Here is an 11,815-nt window from a genome sequence, read left to right as displayed (position 1 = left end):
ATCTGAGCTAAGTTTTTAATGGAGTGCTAAAAATGGAAAATGCAAAATTTCTGAAACAGGGAATAATGAGAGAATATCTCAGAACTAATCACCTATTCTCTTTTACAAGTGAAAGTGATGGCAATGGATTAACTAAGAATTACTCACAAAATCCTACATGTATTTGATCGGGAGATCAAAGTAAATAAGAAATTCAAATAATAAATTGTGGGATGTAGTTTAATTTGAATAAAATCCTGGACAGGCAAAAAGAAACATCAACATGCTGATACGAGTCTACAATTGATTCCATGAATCCAAGGGAAAGACAATCCCTACATGATCACACTTCCAACAGAGAATATTAATTAACAAGAAATCGAAACATTGCTTAAGCCATAATCAGAGGTGAAGGCGATAAGTAGGAGTGGCGCACAGATGGTTTGATCTCGGGGTTACAAGACCAAACTCCTCAGTCATGTCCAATTCCTCCGGCAACATATTGTTAGGAAGCTCCCAATCAAAGCAATGTACCAGCTGTGCCACAATTTGCCAAACCATGGTTAGTCCCAAATGCATTCCAGGGCAGCCCCTGCGCCCAGCCCCGAAGGGGAGAAGCTGGAAATCGCGTCCACGAACATCTATGTTACTCCCAGCAAACCTCTCTGGAATAAACCTATTTGCATCAGTCCAGGCACTTTGATCGCGTCCAATAGCCCAAACGTTTACAATAACACGTGTTTTTTGCGGGATGAGGAAGCCATCTATAGTGCAATCTTCCATTGACTCGTGAGGGATAAGTAGAGGTGCCACTGGATGGAGCCTGAAAGCTTCCTTTATAACCATGTGCAAGTACTCCAAGCCCTCCAAGTCTGATTCTTCCACCGTTCTATCCATGCCTATTTTCTCTTCCAGCTCTTTCTGGACTTTCTTCATTACTCTTGGATGCTTGATGAGCTCGGAGAGAGTCCACTCGATTGCTGTGGCTGAGGTGTCCATTGCGCCCACAAGCATGTCCTGAAAGAGAAAGGTACAGATTTAAAGATAATCATGTGATTTATGTGCTGCTTACTAACAGTTATTTTAATTCTATTTACCAAGATTATGGCTTTGATGTTGTCTCGACCAATACGATACTCAGTTTCTTCAGATCCCAAGAACTCCAACATGACATCAACAAAATCTTTGGTTCTGTTTTCGTCCTTGAACTGAATGTGCTCATCGATAATCTTCTCAAAGAAGTCATCAAAAACCTTGCCTATGGCCTTCATGCGCTTTGTAAGACCCTGAAGGTCAAGTGGAGCAATTGGAGGGATGTAATCTCCCAAGTTAAAACTTGCTGCTAAACGCATGAGCTCATGAGTCACTGGTTTGAACCCCTTCTCATCAAATTCCTTTTCCAAGTATTTCTTTCCAAAAACCATCCTACAACTGATGTCAGCGCTCAGAGATGAGACCTTGGCACCAAGATCAACAGCAACACGCTCACGAGAAGCATCTTTAATGTAGTCAATCAAGAGGTCAAGCTCTTCTTTCCTCGTGGACATGAAAGAATTTATTTTATGGTTGCTAAGCAACTCAAGGGTACACATCTTGCGCACGTTGCGCCAATAAGAGCCATATGGAGCAAATGATAAGTTCTTCTGCTCGTAAGAGATATGCTTCGCAGCCTCATTTGGTGGCCTGCTAGCAAACACGAGGTCATTGGTCTTAAGAATCAATTCGGCAGCCCGAGGCGATGAGACAACTACAGTAGGCACCAAGCCTAACCGCATATACATGATAGGGCCATACTTCTTTGCTAGTTGATGCAAGTCATGGTGAGGGAACTTCCCTAACAGATGTAAGCTACCAAATATAGGAAACCCTATTGGACCAGGGGGTAACTTGCTATCCTTGATCTTTCTTTTCGACAGCCAAGCTCGGAGGAAGAAAGCGAGCGCAATCAAGGCTAGAGTGGTTAATATCCAAGCCATGCTATGTCTAATATATTAAGGTTGGTCTCTATGCTCTATCTTAGTGAAAGCAAACCTTAAATCCAGCTCTTGCTTTATATAGAGAAGATGCTACACATATATATAGTCGTAACGAGGGAGATGATAACAGGAAGAAAACGAACTGGGGATAAGTTCAATGTCTTTGTTTGTATCGCTTCTTGTTTTTTATTTTGAAGAAAGGAATCAATTGTGAAAAACAAATTTAGTGAGATTTTATTATCTACCTAAAGCCAAACCACATAATATGGTTAGAAAATCGAATTTGCTCTAAGGCTAGACCAGAGAGATAAACAGCTCTCAAGTGAACGGAAACGGTAATGATAAATTAAACTACTAAGTGATAATATCCTACAAAGTGATGCTACTTTAGGTCGTTTTTTTTTTCTTTAATCATATCCTACTAAGTGAAAAGTACAGATTGAGACCCGATTATTTTCTTTATAATTTCAGCTTTTGGTTGGAAGCCAGGAACAGCTGAGATACCGATTTCTAATCTTTGTTCTGTACGTTGATGTTGATACGAGAGTTTGATTGTTGTTGTTTTTTTAAGTTTTTTTTTATTTGAAAATATATTAAAATAATATTTTTTTAATTTTTAAAAATTATTTTTGATATCATCGTATCAAAATGATCTAAAAACATAAAAAAAATATTAATTTAAAATAAAATAAAAAATAAATTTTTTTAATTTGTTTAAAATCGTTTTTAAAAGGCAAAAATTCTATATTTAAAATTTTGTCAAATAAGTGGAAGAGCGTAATTATAAATAATTGTACATTAAGCATCCAGTTCTTGTCTACATTTAATTAATTAAAAAAGAAAAAGAGAGTGGAATTAAAAAGAACAAAATTATATCGTACGCTTTGATTTACAGGAGAACGAAGGGTCAGAGAAAGTACCATATCATCATTCCCTCATTCTATCCATTTCGGGGAGCTAAAAAAGGCAGTCATGGACGACAATTTTCTCGTAGCTCCCTTTCGATCCATCCTCTCAGACAAGGGAAAATAATTTCTACTCTACCAAACCCAATTTATCCTCTAAACCAATGTTTCAGGTTCCTATAAATTACGAAGGAAAAAAGAATTAAGAGACAGGAACTTACTCAAAAAAGTGATCTTAAGCTCGCACTTGTACAACCCCGGCACCTTCACACATGAGTTATGTTATAGCAAAATTAACTGAACATTGCTGGAATGAAAATGATATGAAAGCTGCCTGCCTTTTCTTTTATTTTGTAAGGGCAATCACATCGTCAGTAAATCCGTCGGTAATAATATTTTTATATTACCAATAAATTTATCAATAGACAAAAAATTACCGATGAAAGATTCACCGACGGAGCATTTTTGTCGGTGATTTCATTAGTAAATTAATTACAGAAAAATTCCGTCGGTAAAACTATTAAATGTTGTAGTGATTGTGACTACTACTTAGATAATAAATTAATTCTCCTTAAGGTGTCGAACATCTACCTGATGTTTGCGTGCACGAAATGGTCCCTTGTTGTTAAATAGGTCCCGTGGCCTCTTTTGTACCAGCAGAATCAATATATCATTTGTTATTCATCCATCATAAAGTTCAATTTTATTCTCCTTATACATTTTGAATTCTTAATTTAATCGCATTGAAAATTCTAAATTTTTACCATGTATAATTGTCACAACCTCATATCAGGTGTTTTATCCATCATAATTAAACATACATTTTATGCTAAATTCAATAAAAAAATTACCATCTCCCTTAACAAACTCAAAAGAACTAAAAAAAACTAGAAAAAGATAACATATTTTTCCAAAACTGGACAATAACAAAAACGGTCTAACCATTTTGACAAATAGTCTTATCGTTTTCTTAAATAGGTCTAGTCATTTCTCAAAACAGCTAGACTATTTTTTGTTCTGAACAATTTCTCTTTTCTTTCTTTCTCTAGCCGAATGTAAATTTAAAGAAGAAATATGAATAGTTTTCTTCTCATTTGTATAATTTTCCATAATACTTCAACATTACACAAAATCCTACATTTCTCAACAAAATGACAACATTCATAATCAAAGCATAATCAATATTACCATTACAAATTAAACACAAGATTTCTATTTATTGTAAATTCATTCTCCACAATATTTCAACACGTGCTATAATAACTTCAAACAAACTAACATTCATGCATTATTTTAATTTTTCTCTAATTTTTGGCTGGCACCACTACCTTCCAAAAGACTATGATTTTTCTTCATTTAATTATTATTCTAAGTTGTTTTCATCTATTTCTATCCCAATTACATCAAACAAGGCAAATCTCTTACTTCCCCTAAATTTTTTCATGAACCCTAACCTAGAATTTACAATTTAGACATCAATTCTTAATTGTTTTTAATTTAACTTACATAATCGAGTTTAAAACCCTTACGTGATAAAGTGAGTTTTGATTCTTAACCAGTAAAAAATTTTCACTTTAAATCTCTAAATTTCTTCACTTATTCTCTCTAGATTATTGTCTTGATGTTGTTTCCCTCAACCCTAAGCCAAAAACTCATTCAAACCCCTTTCAATTTGTAGGATTTCCTCTCAATTTTTTTTTTATAAGAAACTTAAAAATATTCTCCCCTCATTTTTTCTTTATTGTTGCCGGTTTTAGAAAGGAAAATAGGGTATTTGTAATCCGAGTTCTTACTATTTACATACTGACCGCATTTCACCTAGTTATTTTATTTTGTCCCCATCTTTTCTCTTTTCTAACAACTAGTGTTATATTCTCTTTTATCTCTTTTAATTTCACCCCTTGTTATTTAGTCCTATGTATTTAATTTAATTTAATCCATCCTATCATTGAGTTGGAATTTTAATATTTGAAAACAATCTTAACCATGGGTCTACATGTGCAACCATGTTAAACGTTTTGTTGAGTCCCTTTTATAGGCAATGAAAGTATGGAGGAAGAAGCGTTGTTGTTGTTATTATTCTCTATTAGATATTGCCATTTCTAAAATTGAATCTAAGCTAAGTTTTTAATACTGTGCTAAAAATGGAAAATGCAAAATTTTTGAAACAGGGAATAATGAGAGAATATCTCAAAACTAATTGTCAAAAAACCATCTCAACCCAATAACTTAAACTTTTAGGTGAGGTTCCAGGATATGATTTATATTATTTTCTAACACCCCCCTTCAAGTAAAAGCCCTTTGGGCTTGAAACTTGCACATGCCCACATTACCTTGTGCTTGATTTTTATCAAATAAATGAGGGTGGTGAGATTCGAACTTGTGACCACTTGGTCATCGAGGCTATGATACCATGTCAAAGAACCATCTCAACCCAATAGTTTAAGCTTTTAGGTGAGGTCCTAGGGCATGATTTATATTATTCTCTAACACTAATCACATATTCTCTTTTACAAGTGAAAGTGGAGGCTAAAAGTGTTTTAATTGTTTAAGTGTTTAAGTGAAGAAAGAACGTAGGAGAGAATTAAACCAGCAAATTATTACTGCTGTTTATTTAGAATGAAGTGAATTTATTGCATTTAGTTCATAACAATCTTTTCAAATATATAGATTGAAAACAAACTTAAATGCTAACTTATAGGAACATATCATGCCATGATCTCTTAACAAACTAACAGATTAACAAGCTCCTAGAGACTATGACAACCCTTTATTATTGCGGAAAAAATCATAAAAGACAAAAAACAGAGTCTTTGACAAGAACTTGAAGCAAACTTCAACACTCCTCCTTGCTTTAAGAGCTGCAGACTCCTATCATTTGTTTTAGAAACTCAAATCTGTTTACTGGAAGTGGTTTAGCAAACAAATCAGCCAATTGATCTTCAGACTGCAATAAATCAACTTAACATCACTATTTTTCTACACCTCTCGTAAAAATAAAGTTTGATGTTAAAGTGTTAGGTTTTTCCATGAAACACTGGATTTTGAGAGATTGATATGGCTACTTGATTGTCAACTGAGATCTCTACAGCTTCTTCTTCCTCCATATACAAATAACGTAAAATCTTCTGAAGCCATAGTGCTTGATTTACCGTTGTTGTGGCTGCAATGAACTCTACCTTTGCAGTAGATTGTTCTATAATATCTTGTTTCTAGGATGACCATGAAAATATTATTGATCCTAGATTGAAACAGAATCCAGAAGTGCTTTTCATGTCATCAATGAATCCACCCCAATCACTATCATAGAAACCATGCAATCTTAACTCTTGACATTTCAAAACTTTAACACCAAAACTGTATGTCCCTTTGATGCATCTCATAATTCTTTTGGCTGCTCTCATATGCATTTCACTTGGAGTGTGCATAAAATGAGATAGAAGACTTTATGCATAAAGTATATCAGGTTTGATTGCTGTTAAATACAACAAACAACCAATTAAGCTTCTGAATTTCTCTTCATCAACTCTGGCAGTTCCATCTTCTTTGCTGAATTTGTCTTTTTGATTCATCGGACTGGTTGTTGGTTTGCAATTCTCCATATAAAATTTCTTCAAGATTTCCTTTGCATATTTCTTCTGACAAATGAATATTTCTTCTTTGCTTTGCTTGGTTTCCATTCCCAGAAAGAAACTCATGCGACCAAGATCGGTCATTTCAAAAACTTGCATCATCTTCTACTTGAATTCTTCAACTTGTTGTATATTGCTTCCTGTCATTACGAGAACATCATTGTTAATCTTCTTTACATAGAGAGTTGCTTCAGATAAGCTTTTCTGAAAGCCAGAACTTATCAAATAGTTATCAATTCTGCCATACCAGACTATAGGTGCTTGTTTCAACCTATAGAGAGCCTTCTTTAGCAGATAAACTTTGCCTTCTTTTCCTTGAATCACAAAACTAGCTGGATATTCAACATAAATTTCTTCTTGCAGAATGCCATTTTAGAAGGCTGATTTAACGTCTAGCTGGTATACTTTCCAGTTCTTATGAGCAGCAACAACAAATAACAATCTGATGGTATCCATCCTTGCTACAGGAGCAAATGTATCAAAATAATCAACACCATAAATCTAAGCATACCCTTAACAACCAACCTAGCTTTATGTTTGTTGATGGTTCGATCTGCATTCAGTTTGGTCCTGAATACCCACTTCACGCAAATGATAATTTTGTCTGGTGGTCTGTCAACTAGTTCTAATGTGCAGTTCATTTCAATCATGGATATCTCCTCTTGCATTGCTTTCTGCCATTCTGGGTTCTGCTAAGCTTCTTCAAAGCCTTCTGGTTCGCAGAATGCTACATTACTCATTTGGTAAATGTCTTCAAGAGATTTGGTGCCTTTGATTGGTGAATCATCAAATGATTCATCCTGTAATTAAGGTTTGATTTGATCTGCAAATAGCTCATTTCTTTGTGAGCCTCCCCAGTCCCATTCTTCTTCTTCATGGAAATGCACATCCCTAGTAATGGCCATCTTCTGAGTCTGAGGATGATATACTTTGTAGGCTTTAGAAACAATACTATAGCCACCAAAGATACCTGGCATAGCCTTCTTATCAAGCTTGTCCGTCTTGATTTGTGGAACATGAACAAAACATATACTACCAAATATTTTAAGAAAGCTTAGTAAAGGTTTGTAATTATATAAAACTTCAAAAGGTGTCTTTTCTTCCAACAATTTTGTTGGAAGTCGGTTTTGAAGAAAAACAGCTATGTTAGCTGCTTCCGCCCAAAACATCTTTGGCAAATTCTTTTCATGTAGCATGCATCTAACCATCTCTATTATACATCGGTTTCTCCTCTCACTAACTCCATTTTGTTCTGAAGTGTAAGGAGTAGTGAGTTGATGTTCAATGCCAGCATCTTCATAGTAGAGATTAAATTCTGATGAAGTGTATTCTTTACCATTTTTTGAACGAATGGCTTGAATTCTGCTGCTACTTTGATTCTCCACATTCTCCTTGAATCTCCAAAAATCCCAGCTACTTCTGACTTGGATTCATAATGAAAATCCAACACATTCTAGTGAAATCATCAATAAAGAGAATGTAATATCGACTACCTTTTAGTGAAGGTGTGCTTAGAGGACTGGCAACATCAGTATGGATTAATTAAAGTTTCTGTGTAGACCTCCAAGTTGATTTTGGAAATGGTTTCCTGTTTTGCTTACCAAACTGACGAGCATTACAATTTGGTAAGTGATCAGTGAATGAAGACACACCTTTTACAGCATCATGCTTTTTTATATTGAGAATTCATTGTTGATGACAGTGTCCCAGCCTCTTATGCCATACTTCTATGTCATTTAGCTTTGTGGAAAAAGTTGTGTGCTTCTCCTCAAATGGTAGAAATGAGAAACTTTTGCCTCTCATCCTCGCTTGCAATATTTTTTGTCCAGCAACATCAAAGATATAGCAAGATTGATCTTTGAATATTACCTTCATACCTTTCTCTATTAATTGCCCAACACTTAACAAATTCTGATCTATATAAGGTACATAGAGAACATCAGAAATTGTTTTTGTACCCAAGTTTGTTGTGATGGCAACGGTCCGTTTTCCTTTAGCTGTTATACAATCACCATTTCCACTTCTAACTTTAGCAACTTCAGTAGATTGTAAAGTTCTGAAGAGACTTTTATCAAAAGTCATGTGGTTTGTGCAACCACTATCTATCAGCCAGTGATCTGATAATTGCTTAATGTCCTAGCTGGTTACATTTGCTACACCTTGCATCAGGTCTCTTCCAGCACTTGAATGGTGGATGACTTATCTTGTTGCAGTGTTGACACGGTGGAAAATGTCTGTTAAGAAATTTTCCTTTGCTCTGAAATTGGCTGGCAGTAGTTTTACTGCTGCTTGAAGCCTAGTTTTTTTTGAAGAACTTCTTCTTATCAAAATCTGGATACTTGGCTTGATAAACACCTTCTGTAACACGATTTTGCCTCATAAGACTTCTTTGCTCTTGAACTTGTAAGGCATTTAAACGTTCTGCCAATGTAATCTTTGACAGATCTTTTGTATTCTCCAATGTAGTAATTGAAGCTTCATATTTTTTTGGTACTGTAACCAGAATTTTTTCAACAATTGTAGAGTTTGTAAATGATTTTCCCAGCAACCTGACTTTGTTTACAATTTCAAGCAATCTATTTGAGTATTCTTTTATGGTCTCAGATTCTTTCATTCTCTGCAGCTCAAACTCTCGTTTCAAGTTGAGGCTTTGCATTCCATGAATCACTACCAGAAAACCGGAGAAAAGCAACGGAATTACCGACGGACTTTTTCTGTCGGTAATTTATACCAACGAAAATAATTCCGTCTCCAAATCTGTCGGTATATACCGACGGATTTATTCCGTCGGTAATTCCATCGCTATATACCGACGGAAATATTTCGTCGGTATATACCGACGGTTTCGCCGACGGGGTAAACAGTTCGTCTGGAAATATGCAACGGCGTGGTGACGTCAGGAGATTTTACCGATGAAAATTACCGAGGGATTCAAACTGAGATAGCCGTACAGTGACGTGGCGCTGTCACCGACGGCATCACCGACGGAATCACCGACGGAATGATTCCGTCGGTGATTCCGTTGGAAAAAACCATTATATGCACCCATCTGCCGACACTCTCTTCCTCTGTTTCTCCTTCTTCTTCTTTCCCATCCCACCTCTCCCCTCCCAAACTGCAGCTCCCCTCCCAAACTGCAGCCAAACACCCATCCCAAACTCTCCACTATTCTCAACACGAGCACTCAAGTTTCTTATATCTTGTACGTGGTCACAATATCCGTTTCTTGTAGATTTTATCATTTTTTTGTAAGTAAATCTATCCTTTTTAGTTTTAATATTTAATTGTGAATTTTATTGTTTTAGTATATGTATTTTGTTAACGTTTGTACTTGTTTAATTGTTATTTGTTAAAGAAACTTGTAGTATGAATGTATAATTTTGTAGTTGTTATAGTTTGTTTTAGATTTTGTCAAATTATATTTGTTTGTAAATTGTTGAAATTTTGTTTGAATTACACCGAATTAAATGTGTCGTTGTAATGAAATAAATAATTAATAGCTTGTTTAAGTGTCTTGTTTAATTGTTATCAATTATATTTCGAAGTTGTGATTTCTGTAAATTTATATATGTATAAATTTGTATGTATGAACGTTGATAATTGATAATGAATATTTAACATAAGTGTTGTTTTAGTTTGTTGGATAATGTCAGGGAAAACCAATATTTTTGTTATGTTTTATAGAGGTTCAATAGAAGTCATGGATGATCGTTCATGGATGTATCGGGACTCACCTCAAGGATTGCGGAGGATGGATTATTGTAACGGTGTCCAGGGTTTTATTAATTTCGCAACATCTATTCCGAGGAATTTTACTGATGGTGGTATTAGGTGTCCATGCAGGAGTGTAAAAATTTAAAGTTTCTGCATCAAGATGTTGTAACGATGCATCTTCTAACCAAAGGGTTCATGGAAGATTACCTGTGTTGGTATGCTCACGGAGAACTATTTGTTCCTGATGAGAGCATGGAAGAATAGGTGGTTGGGTCAACTTCTAGTGCTAGCAACATGCATGAAGTTGGAAATGAGAACAGTAATCCTTACAGGAATATGGTTATGGATGCAATAAGAATGAGTGAAGGTAATGTCAGGGAATGTCCAATCGTAGAAGAAGAACCTAATGCAGATGCAGCAAGGTTTTTTGATCTGTTGAGAGATTCTGACGAACCATTATGGGATGGCTGCACGAACCACAGTAAATTATCAGCCGTAGCACAGGTGTTCACCATCAAGTCAGATCACGGGTTGAGTGAGGCCGGTTATGACAAGATTATTGAATGGGCGAGAAGCATTTTACCTGAAGGGAACAGGCTGAAAGAGAACTTCTATGATGCCAAGTCCATGATGAAACCCCTCGGTTTAGGATACCAGAAAATTGATATATGCCCTAACTTCTGCATGTTATACTACCTTGAAAATGCTGAGATGACCGAGTGCATGACATGCGGGCATTCCCGTTACAAACCCAGAACTGGTAGAGGGAAGACTCTCGTGGCATATAAAAAACTTAGATACTTCCCAATCACACCTAGACTGCAGAGGTTATTCATGTCATCAAGGACTGCTGAGCACATGACATGGCACCAATCACATCATGCGGTTGATTGAGTGATGGTTCATCCTTCTGACGGTGAAGCCTGGAAACACTTTAACAGTATGCATCCTCACTTTTCAGCTGAATCAAGGAACGTGCGTCTTGGGTTGTGTACAGACGGATTCAACCCATTCGGGTCATTTGCTGCTCCTTATTCTTGTTGGCCGGTCATACTGACGGTTTATAACTTGCCACCGGGGATGTGTATGAGGCCGGAGTTCATGTTTTTATCTATGGTCATACCAGGTCCAAGCAGTCCGGGGAGGAATATAGATGTTTGTCTTCGTCCGTTGATTGATGAGTTGACGCAGTTGTGGTCCTCTGGAGCTTTGACTTATGACATCTCGAGGAAACAAAATTTTGTTATGAGAGCGGCTTTGATGTGGACTATCAATGATTTCCCAGCTTATGGAATGGTTTCTGGTTGGAGCACTCATGGAAAGCTAGCATGTCCATATTGTATGGAGAACAACAAGGCATTCACGCTAACAAACGGGGGTAAAGCTTCTTTTTTTGACTGTCACCGTCGTTTCTTGCCACATAACCACAGGTACAGAAAGAACAGAAAGGATTTCTTTGTTGGCAGAGTTGAAAATGATGTTGCACCCCCGCGTCTTTCCGGTGAAGAATTGTTTGATGTTGTGTCAGAGTACGGTGAAATTGTGTTTGGTCTCCAATCAAGTAAGCAGAAGTTTCCTGGTTTTGGTTTGACCCATAATTGGGTGAAGC

General features: G+C 36.2%; 1 protein-coding gene across 1 annotated transcript; it reads right to left on the bottom strand.

Moving 5' to 3' along the window:
• Positions 1 to 253: 253 nt before the first annotated feature.
• Positions 254 to 2,212, bottom strand: LOC133673581 (cytochrome P450 71AU50-like). The gene is made up of 2 exons (XM_062094456.1): positions 1,077 to 2,212; positions 254 to 996 (listed from the first exon to the last, which is right to left on the bottom strand). Exons 1-2 carry the CDS (start codon positions 1,953 to 1,955, stop codon positions 382 to 384), a joined length of 1,494 nt encoding a protein of 497 aa, XP_061950440.1. The 5' UTR covers positions 1,956 to 2,212; the 3' UTR covers positions 254 to 381.
• Positions 2,213 to 11,815: the final 9,603 nt, after the last annotated feature.

The sequence above is a fragment of the Populus nigra genome, chromosome 14, assembly GCF_951802175.1.
Source record: "Populus nigra chromosome 14, ddPopNigr1.1, whole genome shotgun sequence".
Taxonomy (NCBI): domain Eukaryota; kingdom Viridiplantae; phylum Streptophyta; class Magnoliopsida; order Malpighiales; family Salicaceae; genus Populus; species Populus nigra.
The sequence above is the reverse complement of the archived record's forward strand: the minus strand, read 5'-3'. Positions and strand labels throughout refer to the sequence as shown.

Excerpts from the sequence above, each read along its gene's own strand:
- LOC133673581 (XM_062094456.1), bottom strand. The coding sequence starts at position 1,955 with ATGGCTTGGATATTAACCACTCTAGCCTTGATTGCGCTCGCTTTCTTC. Across the intron at positions 997-1,076 it reads ACATCAAAGCCATAATCTTG|GACATGCTTGTGGGCGCAAT; the intron begins GTAAATAGAATT and ends TTTCTCTTTCAG.